Source organism: Notamacropus eugenii, chromosome 7 (assembly GCF_028372415.1).
Source record: "Notamacropus eugenii isolate mMacEug1 chromosome 7, mMacEug1.pri_v2, whole genome shotgun sequence".
Taxonomy (NCBI): domain Eukaryota; kingdom Metazoa; phylum Chordata; class Mammalia; order Diprotodontia; family Macropodidae; genus Notamacropus; species Notamacropus eugenii.
Window position 1 is genome coordinate 159,458,754 of NC_092878.1, and position 13,880 is coordinate 159,472,633.

At 37.2% G+C, this 13,880-nt stretch overlaps 1 protein-coding gene across 3 annotated transcripts in view; it reads right to left on the reverse strand.

The window, feature by feature from the left end:
- FAT4 (FAT atypical cadherin 4) overlaps positions 1-13,880 on the reverse strand; it is a 228,630-nt gene that overhangs the window by 105,169 nt on the left and 109,581 nt on the right. For all 3 annotated transcript variants that reach the window (XM_072624971.1, XM_072624970.1, XM_072624972.1), the window contains exons 3-4: positions 13,529-13,790; positions 8,574-8,924 (exon numbers count right to left, since the gene is read on the reverse strand). In XM_072624971.1, the coding sequence (XP_072481072.1) occupies positions 8,574-8,924; positions 13,529-13,790 (613 nt within the window). The remainder of the gene's footprint in view (positions 1-8,573; positions 8,925-13,528; positions 13,791-13,880) is intronic.

Here is a 13,880-nt window from a genome sequence, read left to right on the forward strand (position 1 = left end):
TGGACAGGCATCCCCCAAGAGAAATAGCCACATGCAAAAAAAGCCCATAGTATCTAATTATATTCCAAACTGTCTGTGTTCATTTGGGTGGTTACAACTTGTCTTCAGAATTGATATATGACGATTGGCTAGGAAAGGATAGCCACCCTGACACACACATACTTGAATTCATTTGGAACCCTCTGATGGATGAATAGTACTATTTCTATGTCACCATTTTGCTTCAAGCTATGTAGTATGTTTCTGTAGTGAAAATAAATAATACAAAGGGGGAAAATAAAAACTGTCAATGTTATTTAAACCAACTGAGTTGGATTCTAGAAGACAAGAGTCAGAAGACCTGAGTTTAAACTTCACTTCTTCTACATAAGCTTAAATAACCTTGGGCAAGTGTCCTCACTTCCATGGACCTCGGTTTCTCTTTCTATAAGAAAAGGGAATTGGATTGGATGGTCCTGAGGATCCCTTTCAGATCTCTATGCTCCTATGTGCATGAACCTAATCGAACAATGCTTTAGAGTTGTTGATATTTCAACTATAAGTAAAAAAACTGGAAGACATACTGTTCAATCAATTAGCATTTATCAAGTGCCCAGTATGCATCAGGCACTATGCAAAGAAATTAAAATAAAAACAAAAACCCAGTAACAAGAAAATAGTTCCTATTCTCAAGGAGCTCACCTTCAAATAGCGGAGACAACAGGCAAACAACTATGTAAAACCACACTACAGACAGTGTAAATTGGAGATAATTTACAAAGGGAAGTTTCTAGGATTTGGGTGGTGGTGGTGGTGAAATTGGGATTAAACAGCTTGCCAAGGGTCACGCAGCCAGTAAGTGTCTGAGGCTGGATTTGATCTCAGGTCTATCCTGTACAGCCTCTACCTAGTCCTGGATTTAGAACTATAAAAGAGCTTAAAATGAATCTAGCCCAACTCTACCACTACACAGAGAATCAAACAAGATTAGGATCTGTCCATGGTCACAAAGAAACAAGATACAAAGGCAGACATAACCAAGTCTTCTGATTCCAAATAGGGCCCTCTCCACTGGCTAGACCATGCTGAAAGTGACTTGCCTGGTGTTTCTAGGATAAGCAGCAGGACTGCTTGTAGAGGAACACCACAGGCCTGGTCTCTACCCTTATGATCTTAGAGTCCCAAGTTACTTAAGCTTTATGTGCCTCACTTTTTTCATCTGTGGAAAAGGTCTGTATGATCTTTGTTGCTCTGAGTTTATGATCCTATGAATTCAAGAAGGTAACCATTCTTTAGTAGTGACAAACTGTGATCTTACCGAAAGTTTCAGGACTTATGAAAATGACATCAAGTAAGCAACTTTAGTTAGGGGATTAACCTGTGACCTATGTGGTATAGAGCAAATTACCTTTCCTCTATGGGTCTTAGTTCTCTTCTTTGTAAAATGGGATTTTAGGGCTTAGATTAGTTGACTTCCAAGGTCCCTTCGAGTAATAAATCTAAATTCTCTTACCTAATCTCACTCATGTCAGTAATGTGGTCTCTTCCTCAAAGACTCTAGTTTCTTTCAAAGCAAAGCTCAGGTGTCACCTGCTCTAAACATCTTACCCTGATACCCATTATCTCCCTCTTGAGATATTTCAGATAGACTAAAGAAACAGTGTGTGTTATGTCCTCAATAGAATATAAGTTCATTGATGACTCAAATTGTCTTATTTTTGTATCCCTAGGGCCTGGCAGAGAGCCTTGTCCATATGGGCCACTTACTATATTTATTAGTACTTACATTTTGCTCATTTGGATGGATACGATAGCATTCAGCAGATCAAAGGAGAGAGGCACTTTAGAACAAGCCAAAGCAGCCATGCATGGAGGCAGAAATTGCTATTTTGCTTAACTTGGGGTTACATTAGGTTAAGAATACAAACACCAACGTAAATGGCAAGAGGGGGAAAGAATTCCCTGTGCTTGAATCACATTTGTTCAAGCACGCGACTTTAGAGGCTACACTAATTAAAGAAAGAGAGTCTGAGAGAAAGTCAACCAGTGGTGAATGTTTCATAAAATTCTCCATTTCCATATAAGGAAGAGTCAACAAAGCCATCGAATGAACAGCACTCATCCCGTGACTGTAACTGAACCTCTGCAATTATAGGACATAAAAGCCATATCCTTTCTTTCTTTCTTTCGTTTTCTTTCTTTCTTTTTCTTTCTTTCTTCCTTTCTTTCTTTCTTTCTCTTTCTTTCTTTCTGTCTTCCTTCCTTCCTTCCTTCCTTCCCTCCCTCCCTCCCTCCCTCCTTTCTTTCTTTTCTTTCTTTCTTTCTTTCTTTCTTTCTTTCTTTCTTTCTTTCTTTCTTTCTTTCTTTCTTTCTTTCTTTCTTTCTTCCTTTCCCTTTCTCTCTTTCTTCCTTTCTTCCTTCCTTTCTTTCTTTCTTTCTTTCTTTCTTTCTTTCTTTCTTTCTTTCTTTCTTTCTTTCTTTCTTTCTTTCTTTCTTTCTTCCTTTCTTCCTTCCTTTCTTTTCTTCCATTTTTCTTTCTTTCTTTTTTCCTTTTCCTCTCTCTCTTTCCCTCTTTCATAAAAAAAAGCAATCATTCCTGACAATATTAGTTAGTGACTCTGGGCATGTACTATATGTCTAGAAAATAAATGTTGACATTTTAAAACACAGAGTTACTTGTGAACTTTTGTGTTATCTCTTGAAATGTGATGCTCAGAATCATTTTTCTTTGCACAGAATGCTCAAACCACAGAGTAAATGTATTGTTTTGAAATTCTATACTTTACCCACGCATGTTGGAATTTGGTGGGATTTTATATTTCACCTAACAGCGCCAATGGAAACAATTCAGTTTTGTATACTTGGTGGTCAGTGTGCTGAAAATGGGATCATTCCAATACCTTTTACATCACCCACTTATTTGTCACATTTAGGAAAGGGTTGTATATAAAATTATGAATAACCTGTTATGGCACAATTGTATTATAATTCACACTTCAGTAGTTTTTTTTTTTTAAGATTTAAGATTCATAAAGTGGTTTCCTTTGGTGTAAATGCTGTAAGTATTACAATCATCTCCATTTATACCAGTAAGGGAAAGTGAGGAAAATGGAATAAGCACTTTTGAGTACCTACTGTGTGCCAGTCAATGTGCTAAGCACATTAATGTCTTAATAACCCTAGAAGAAAGAAGTCATCTTTATCCCCATTTCCCAGATCAAGAAACTGAGGCAGACAAAGGATAAGTGACAACCACTGGAACATAGCTAGTAAATGTCTGAGGAGTATTTGAATTTGATCTTTCTGAGTCCAGATCACTACTTTATCTGGGACCCAGGAGGCACCCTAGTCCAAGAGGTAAGGGAAGAAGAATTCTTTGTAAGTAGTCTTCTATCTCTTCCACTGTTTATAATGAAGTCATATGATCCAGGAGTCAGAAATCAAGGTCTCCATCACACCACCAGTATGACATTAGGAAAATCATTCAGCCTCTCTGGGCCTCCATTACATTTTAAGGTTTCAGGGACCTCATCACATCCAATCAGTTGTACGATTTGTACCTGCCAATGTGAAAAAATTTCTACTTGTGCTATCTAGTTATCTTCATGGGTTAAGGAGTCCAAGGAGTGCAATCAATTTACTCTCATCAGGTCTCCACTGATTATGAAATATAGTGCCTACACTTAGCAACTCTAATGGGAGCCAGATAGGCAATGCATTGTACCACAACAGCTTGACTCTCCCATATTCTGAAATGTATATATCTTAATATCTGCTCTCTCTCTCTCTCTCTTTATATATATATATGTGTGTGTGTGTGTGTGTGTGTGTGTGTTATATATGTATATTCTATACATATATATATATATGTATGTATGTATGTATGTATATTCTAGAAAGTGCAATGTTTTAAGACTCTATTGATTCAAACAGGCTCAGGTCCCTAGGTTCAAATCCCACGACTACTGACACTTTTTGTGTGATCTTAGGTAAATCATTGAATCTCCTTGGATCTCAGTTTCTTCATCTATAAAATGAGAATACGGACTAATATAGTTCAACTTCTCCAAGAGAGAATATACTGACTAATGTAACTGAGTCGTCTGTTTTCAGTAAACAAGTTTATCAAAATCCTTTTTTTATCATTATATTTGAATGGTATAAAGAACAGGAACTCTGTCTTATAATTCAGGTCATTTGGCAGGAAATTTTTCTGATAAAGTGTTCAGCACTGAAACAATGACCCAAGGTTGCTTGTAACATCAACCAGCCACAGTTAAAGAAACAGCACATAAATGGTGGTCTACATTAAGTACTCTACTCAGATGGTGTGTGTGTATTTGTGTGTGTTCTAGGAAGGTCCATCACAATGTCAAAGGAATCTCCTTATCTTCTCTAGAAATTGTGCTTCTAAATTTTAATTCTGAGATAAAATTCATTCCAATTGAATATCAACATCTATGAATCAGTGAGTTTTCTGCAATTCGTACTGGATAAATCATAAATTCCTTTTTTCTGATCTTAAATTGAGATTCTCCAAACATTAGAAGGAAGGCAAATTTTGAATTCCCTCACCAGAGCTCTTCAAGCCAAGACTGGATGACCACATGTTGAGTACAATGTCAAGTAGATACTTGATCAGTCATTGTTTGGACTAAATGGCTCCCAAGGGACCTTCTGACCTGAAGAACTCTTAATTAAGCACTCCCATTTTAAAACTGTTCAAGAGCCAATAAAGATATCCTACTGCGCTTGCCTGATTAATTATTTAATTCATTGATTTCTCAATTCTTATAAATGGTTTCCTTGAATAGCAGATTATAACCCATAGCATTTGAGAGACATAGGGATGACTACCTTAACCTCAGAAGGTTAAGGGCTCCTTCTCCTCAATAAGGCTAACCTTTTTTTTTTCTGCTTTGATGTCATCATCCTCCCTTTTCTCTTTTGGGAGGCTGTCCCATAGATTATTCTTCTCTTTGGAGAGAAAGTAGGCCAACCTTAATCCTTAATTCTCCTCCTGACTTTATTTCTGCCTTTCTGGACTTTATATCATGAAGCCTTGTAGCTTCCCCTTTCCATTCCCCAAACTTCACCAATATCCACTCCCCCTACACTCTCTCTCTCTCTCTCTCTCTCTCTCTCTCTCTCTCTCTCTCTCTCTCTCTCTCTCTCTCACACACACACACACACACACACACACACACACACAGAGAATATACAGACACTTTTCACCTTCCTGCTGATCTTCCCCTACTGAATGTCTTCAAGGGCAGACATTGTCCCGCTTTTGTTTGTTTATTTTTTGCCTGTATCTCCAGTGCTTACCTGGCATACGGTAAACATGTAATAAATGTTTGTAGTCTTGCCTTGCCTTACCTCATTTCTCCCTTCATTCTACTTCCTACCTTCAAACAAGTTCAGATCCACCTCATCCTAAAAACATAACTAAACAGGCAAACAGAAGGTATTTTCTTGGCTCTTCTTGTCTATTGACTCAAGCTAACATCTGCTGTTTCTCATTCATTTCACCACTAAAATCCTAGAAATACTTATCTATGTTCACTACCTCTGTTTCCTCATCACTCAACCACTTAAAACCTAACTGTAAGGAAACTACTTTCTCAAAGCTCCTAGGTGCTTAACCAAATGGTCTTTTTCAGCTCTCATTCTCTTTGAACTACTGGAACTTTTGGACACTGTTGAACATTATTTCCTTTTGTACACTCTTACGTCGCCTGTGTCCAAGGTATTTATTTCTCCTAGTTCTCCTTCTTGCTGTCTTTTCATTCCTTTTCAGCTTCCTCTTCTTGATCAACATCCATTTCACATACCCACTTATTTGCTGAGTAAATGTATTCCTCCAGGGATTGTCCTGAATCTCCTAGTTTTCTCTATTTCTTTCATTTGGTGATCTCATCTTCTCCTATGGGTATAATTATCTCTAAAACAGATGACTCCCAAATTCCTATGCACAGCCCATATATGTACCCTAAAGTCAATGCCTATTAAACATCCTTGTCTGGATGTCCTGCCTTACCATGTCCCAGTACACTTATCACTGCCACCCTATACTCATAGACATTTCTGTCTCTGTTGATTGAACCTTTCTCTACCTGGGCACACAAGTTCATAGTTTCAGATCATATTATTCACACCCATGGCCTTCTCTACAGTCACACACCATTTCTCAACTCTCAGAGTAGTTAAAGGACTTGATTGGGTTCACAAAGCTTGTGAATTTGAACCCAAATTTTCTGTCTCCAAATTACTCTTATCCACTGTGTCTCATAATGTAGTGATTTTTTATAACCATAAATAATATTAAAGAAATCTGATCCTATCTTAGAAGAATAAAATTTACCATTACAGAAATTCCCATCCTCAGCTTTAGTGACATGGAATATTTGCTCTTCCCAGAATTTGTGATCCTATTGCTTCCCACCACACATGTGCACAGGAATACAAACTGCCACCTCCTAGATGACTTTCAGAATTCGTCTTCTCTTAAGATTGCTAATATGCCCAGTCTTCAGTCATCTTTCCCACTTTAAACTTTTCTAAATTTTTTTGTTGGATCTCACGTATGTTCCAATCATTCTCCATCCTTTTTTGTACTTATTAAGGTACAGGGTATAGAATATATCTTTCCAGGAGCATATATATTCCTTGAGATCATTATCTCATTTTATCTTTGTATTGCTGGGCTTAGCACAGTACATACATTTAAGAACTATTGATTTAGATTTAATTATAAGTTTTCTGTACATAACAAGATATACTGGTGGACAAAGACCTGAGTTGAAATTCTGTCTCAGGTGTTTATTACCTGTATGACCCTGAACAGTCATATAACCTCTCAGCCTCAGTTTCTTTATCTATAAAAGGTGTGTGTGTGTGTGTGTGTGTGTGTGTGTGTGTGTGTGTGTGTGTACATTTAATGAGCCTTTAAGGTCCAAACCTATGAGAGAGATACTAGAGTCCATTTAGTCTAACCTCACCTTTTACAGATGAGAAAACTAAGACCTAAGGAACCAAAATTATTTGCCTAAGGTGGCATGTCAAAATGAGATTTGAGTCAAGTAAAGAATCACTCTACTTTGCCACTCTGCCTCCCTCTAGGGAATCTTAAAACTCTTCAAACAGTATACAAATTCTTTGGTTTCAAATTGTTCTACACCTTTGCCCTTGCCTTCATTAATTATGCCGCCTTCTAAATGATCCTTATAACTGACCCAGAGAGGAAATAGTAAAGCACAAAATAGCAAAGACGGAGTACAATACTAAGATTACCTAAAGGTCATCCTGACCCACGTGAGGCAGAGCAGTCTAAGTTAGAGCAGATCCTGCATTATTTAGACTATCCTGGAACTGCATGAAACCTGTTTCCTTCCTTCTGGGGACTGATCTATTAATGCTTACTGATGTAGGACTGACTCCTGTGGGACATGTGAGGGAGAAAAAAAAGGACCTCTCTCCTTTTTGATTTAGGAAAAGTCAAAATGTTTACATGGCATATTCTGGAATATCTTACTCTTACTGTTGTATATTTACATTGTTGGAGAATGGCCAGTGAAGTCTGGTTTCAAAAGAAAATTTGGAAAGTTCATTTGCAAAGACTTCAAAAATATGAGATTGTTACAGGTCATAAATTTTAGGGCTGAGAAGAATTTGTCAAGATCATCTCATCTAATTTCTTTCATGTCACAAATGAGGAAACAAAGCAGAGATAATTTTGTTCCAAAGTTTAAAACCTATTTGTACCTCAGTTTCTTCATTTATAAAATGACACGTTTGGTCTAGGTGAATTTTGAGAGATCCCTTATATCTTGAAATGTGTGCTCCTATGTGAGTTACAGAAAGTAACACAGGCAGTTAATAGCACATCAGGATTTAAACCCAGATCTCATCTAAAAACAAGAGGGTTGATATTGATGATCTCCCTTCTAGTTCTAAACCTAATATACTTACTATTTCTAATTTTAAATTCAGAGGTCTCATCGTGATGCTTTTTTTCTGAACAATTCAAAGATATACAAAATCCCAGTAGAATACATGTTACTTGAAGGCAGGGCCTTTAATAGGAACCTTGAATAGTGCCTGACACATAGTGGGTCTTAAATGAAGGTTTGTTGGACTGAATTAAATTGTATTGTTAGTATCTGGACTCTAACAGGACAAAGAACATGTCCAGAACCAAAGGATCCACCTTTGAGAAATGATCATGATAGTGAAATGTGTTCAAAAATTTGGTTTTGCTCCTAAGAATTTTTGACTTCCAATAGTCAAAAAATTAAGCATCCATTTGCAAATATTTCCCTTAAGCTTTTCCCTTTGGTCTTTCCCTTCTGAGAACTTTATTTATCCTTGACATTTTATTAAAGAGCATCAACTGCTGTCAGAAATCCATACAAAAGGTAATAATTATAACTCTTACTTTGATAAATGTAACTCCTGTAAATATATATATATATAACTGTAAGTTCACAAAAGGTAGGATAAGTGTTTTTTAATGAGGATGAACAAGAACAAATTGTTTTATAACAGCTAATAACATATCCCAAATAAAGCTTAATGGTATACCAATTACTCACCATCATCAGCATCAGTGACATTAAATATAAGAATTGTGGATCCAAGAGGTAGATTCTCCATTAAGGATGTGCTATACGACGTCAAGCTGAAGACTGGTGGATTGTCGTTCACGTCGAGAATATTAAAATAAACGCGGATGGTCATGAATTGTCCCCCACCATCTTCTGCGCGGGCAGTGAGGATATAGTACTGCCGTGTTTCATAGTCTAAGCTTCGAGTCAAATTAAAGACTCCAGTGACTGGATTCAGGAAAAATATCCCATCTTCATCATCTTCACTCACAGTGTATGTAATTTCTCCATTCACACCAGAATCATCATCCGTAGCTAAAATGGCAGCCACTAGAGAGCCTGCAAGAGAATTTTAAAATCCAACCAAAATTAATTCTCTAAGGATTATTATTTTGGGAGAGGTGGAATCTAAACCTGTAATTTCATCAGTGTGGAGAACTCCATCAGTGTGGAAATTCCATCAGCTCAGATCAGTCATCTGCAAAATGTATAGTCTCAGAGAGCATCACGGGGCACCGTTAAGTTAAATGATTTACCTGCGACATTGGCTTCTACTGCCCTAGAAACAAGACTCTCCATCTCTCAGTTCTGGGATTTTTTCTGTCTGTCCCCATACCTGGAATGTCCTCTTCCTCTTCTCTGCTTACTGCCTTCCCTGGCTTCCTTTCGGTAACAACTAACCTTCCATCTTCTACAAGAAGCCTGTCCCAATCCCACTTAACTCTATAGTTCTGCCTCCATCATGCCCTACTTATCTTGAATATAGTGTGTTTGTGTGTATTTATTTGTTGTCTTCCCCACTAAATTGTATTTCTTTTTGTATCCCCAGCACTTAGTACAGTGCCTGGACTACAGTCATTGTTTCATATTGACTGATTAAACTTTGGACAAATAGTTGGGCTTCAATTCAACAAATGCAGTTTTAAAAAATCATCAGGCACCTGCTATATTTCAGCTGATGTGTTAAGTATTGAGTAAGAAAAAAGGCATAAATGGGAAAGCACCCACTCTCTAAGACCTTACATTGTATTAATATGTGTTAGAGGTTATATTCAAATCTAGGTCATCTGGAGTACAAAGTCAGATGGTCCTCTCTACTTACCACACTGCCTACTGACAAAACAAAATTATCAAACTAATGCAAGTTGTTCTTTTTTTTTCTCAAGCAGTTTTAACTAATACAGTAGTTCTCACTCCATCCCAGGAAAGAAATCCATTTATACATTTAGTGTGAGAGTCTATTACCTGACAGACATATATTCTATAGGTATTTAGTATATTAATAGAGGCAGCTTGGCGGCACAGCAGATACAGTGCCTGGCCTGGAGTTCGGAAAACTTGAGTTCAAACCTGACCTTCAACACTCACTTGGGATGCGACCATAGCAAATAACTTAATCTCTGCCTATCTTAGTTTCCTTAACTATAAAATAGAGATAATGGCAGTACCTAAATTATGGGATATTTCAGAGGATGAAATGAAATGAGTGCATTTTTATAGCATCTACTATATGCGAGTCACTGTTTTAAGCATTTTAGAAATATTTCATTAATTAGTGAAGCATTTAGCATAGGGTCTGGTATATAGTAGATAGTTAATAAATGCTTATTTCCTCCCCATTAATAGTGTCTTAATATTCCCAAATAGTGCACAAAACATTATCTATACCCACACTCAAGCACAGATACATACACACAGAATAGGCTTCATCTTTGTAATGTCTGGAAAACATTCTCTTTGGAATGCAAGCAGCATTTTGACTCATGCATTGTGTTATTTGTTATAGGACACTATTGGGGCAGTTAGATGGTGCAGTGGATAGAGCACCAGTGCAGGAGTCAGGAGGACCTGAGTTCAAATCTCACCTCAGATACTTGACAGTCACTAGCTGTGTGACCTTGGGCAAGTCACTGAACCCCAATTGCCTCATCCTGGGTCATCTCCAGTCATCCTGATGAATATCTGGTCACTGGATTCAGATGGCTCTGGAGGAGAAGTGAGGCTGGTGACCTGCACAGCCCTCCCTCACTCAAAACAAAGTCAAGTGCAAGTCATGTCATTATTTCTCTGATGACATGGTCTTCTTTGGCAACGAAGGATGAACACACACACAATAGCACATTATCGTAATATAGTGGAAAGAAAACTTGGCCAAGAGTCAGAACACTTGGGTTCCAATGCCAAGTCTACCACGTCTTAGGTCTGTGATGTCGGATGAGTTATTTAAATGATCTCAGCTTCAGTTTTCACATCGGCAAAATGGGGATAAAACAACGGGTCCTTCCTGGTTTACCTCTTGGCATCATTAGGAAACTCTTTACAATTTGGCTTCAGCTTCCTTTTTGTCCAGATTTATCCCATATTACATATTTTCATGTATTCTATGTGACAACTTAACTGGAATCTGTCAGTACTTCCTCCCCTTTGCCACCTTCCCGAGTCTTGTCCTCCATCTCAGTGACTCGTCTGTTACTCTGTGACTGTTAAAGTCCCTCCCTTCCTCCTAGGGAAAAGCCCTCTTCTATGAATCCTTCTCTAACATTCTCATTCCCCTCCAATTCCCTGTCTAGAAGAAGGTGACCTCTCTCGACAAATATCTCATAGAACTTTTCCTTGATTTACCCTTAAATTCATATCAACATACGATCCCTTAGATCAATCATTTGTGTACATGTACCAAAATCTCCTGTGTAAAGTGGATGAGTTCTGCTCTTGTCTGCTACTGAAATGGTACGAAGGGTTCTTTGTGTGAACTTACAGAGGATGAGTTGAAATCATCCGTTTGGTTGTTGTTAAGCCATTTCAGTCATGTCTGACTCTTCAGATGCTGGAGTTGTTTGCCATTTCCTTCTGTAGCTCATTTTACAGATGAGGAAACTGAGGCAAAAAGAATTAAATCACTTATCCAAGGTCACACAGCTAGTAAGTGTTCAAGGCTATATTTGAACTCAAGAAGATGAGTCTTTATGATTCCAGACAGCACTCTATCCATTGCACCACCAAGCTGCACCGTGATACTTTCAGTCAACAACAAAAAGCAGTGTTTTGTCTATCTATACAATAATCCATAGAACATTAGAGTGCAAAAACAGTAGAAGAGCCATTCATCCTAGAGCAAATTCTCCCTGAACCCTATTGAAAAAGATGAGAGCAAGATAACAGTAAATGACCTGGACATGGTAGGTTAAGGTCTGAAAAAGATCTTATGCAAATTAACTCATCTGATTCTCATGACAGTACAGAATGACTACGTTCTAGAAGAACACATACACAAACATGAATCTAAATATATAAATAATTCTTTAAGAACACTCTAAGGATTGTTATGAAGGACCTTGAACTTTGTTAGTCTAAAAACCTCAACTTCCTGTGTTCCCAGAATTACTAACCTTAACCCTAAATGAGCTCCAAACTACAGTTCTGGGAAGATTTTATTTTTTTGTTTAGTCCAATTTCATCACTATGGATTTCTGTTATTGTAGTGTTATTACCCTGACATTCGTTCTATGTTGTTAAAGGAAAGATGAAATTTGAGGATTTCTAATAGGTAAGATGCAAGACTTCTATTTGGGTAGAAAAACTCAATTACCAAAATAATGGTAACACAAATAATTATCTTCAAGTACAAACCGAAAAGTCAGTTTATGTGTAGTGAGAATAATTGAAAAGGGCAAACCTATCTCAATCTTTCTTCTAAAAGATTAGGCAAATTTGACAATCATTGTTACTTCTATATCAGAGGAAGTAAAATGCCAACTGACTTTCAGACTTAACAACAAATTTCATTGCTCTGTTATTTTCAAACTTTGTTGTTTTCAGGGAAAATGTGTTAAAAAATAAAATACTCTATATTCTATAGCCTATTTTCTACTTGTAGCCCTGTATTGGAACTATTACTCCATGCAGTAACCAATTCCAAGCTAGGACTATCCACTAATATCCTCCTACATAGTCAAATCATGGTACAGGGCTAACTCCAAGGTTCTCCAAGCTTTTTCAACAAAACACTACCTCTGGAAGCTTCTACCTTGTTGAAAATACTTGGAGCAATGACTGGATAGTTGACTTTGTGTCCATTTCTCAACTGTCCAAGTATTAGCTTGAATTAGAATGGAAATATTCATCACAAGTTACCTTTAGATGGATGGGTGGTTTTAGTTATGACCAAGTGAAAAATTAGTCTTTAGGTATAGAAAGGTATATAGGATATAAAGATGTAGGATTTTAGATGAACAGAAGACTATACTGTTAAAATCACAGAACTCTGAAATATCTCCATAATAAACTAAGAAATGATTTAAAATCTCAAATACTTTTGTGGAGCAATTCTGATTGAGGCATAATGGATTAATAGAAAGGAAAATGATCTCAGCACTTAAGTGATTTCCCAAACGGTGAGTATTCTTATAGATCATGCTACTTTTCAACAAAATTTCATCATGGATAAACTCAAGCAAAATTCCAGATTCAATATTTGTGGTGTGTCTGCTAGAAAATGTAACTGATATTTTCTATAGTAAGTAATCCAATGGTAATTCCAGTTCCCACATAAACTCCTCTAGGGCAGGGACAGCATTTCAGATTTTTCTTTTCATCCCTCTTGTCTAGGAGAGATGTTATATATAGTAGGAACTTGAAAAATTATTACTATAATGACCTTTAAATATTTAAAAACATTCTGAATTAATTCTAAAGACATAAGAATTCAATATCTAAAGAATGTGATCATCATCATCATAACTGATATAAGAATACACTGAAAAGCCAAACAGAATTTCAGGGCAGGTTAACTATACCCTTGAGAGATTATTAAGTGTCTACAGGGCCAGCAAATAGTTTCTAGCACGATTTAATTAAAATTTGTTATCAATAACAACTGGAGAAGCAACATCAAGGGTCAAAAAGGATAGCTATAGAAGAATGAAAGTGTGCCTGTCACTTACCAGGTGTGGTGTCTTCTGGAATGTCAAAAGAGTACACGGGCCTGGAGAACTTGGGGATATGGTCATTCACATCACTGATGGTGATGTTTATCCTCATGTCTGAAGACTGCAGGCCATCATCTGCTCGAACCAGCAGGGAATACTTGGAACGGCGTTCTCTGTCTAAACGCTTGGTGGCAATCAGTTCTCCTGACTCAGGGTCAATATGGAAGCTGTCATCTGCACCACTAATGATTGCATAGGTGACAAGAGCATTGGCACCCTGGAAAAAAAAGAGAAAGCACCTAAATTACTCATCACAGAAGAAAAAAACAAAAATGAAGATCTTTTCTTGTGACCAACCATCAAAATA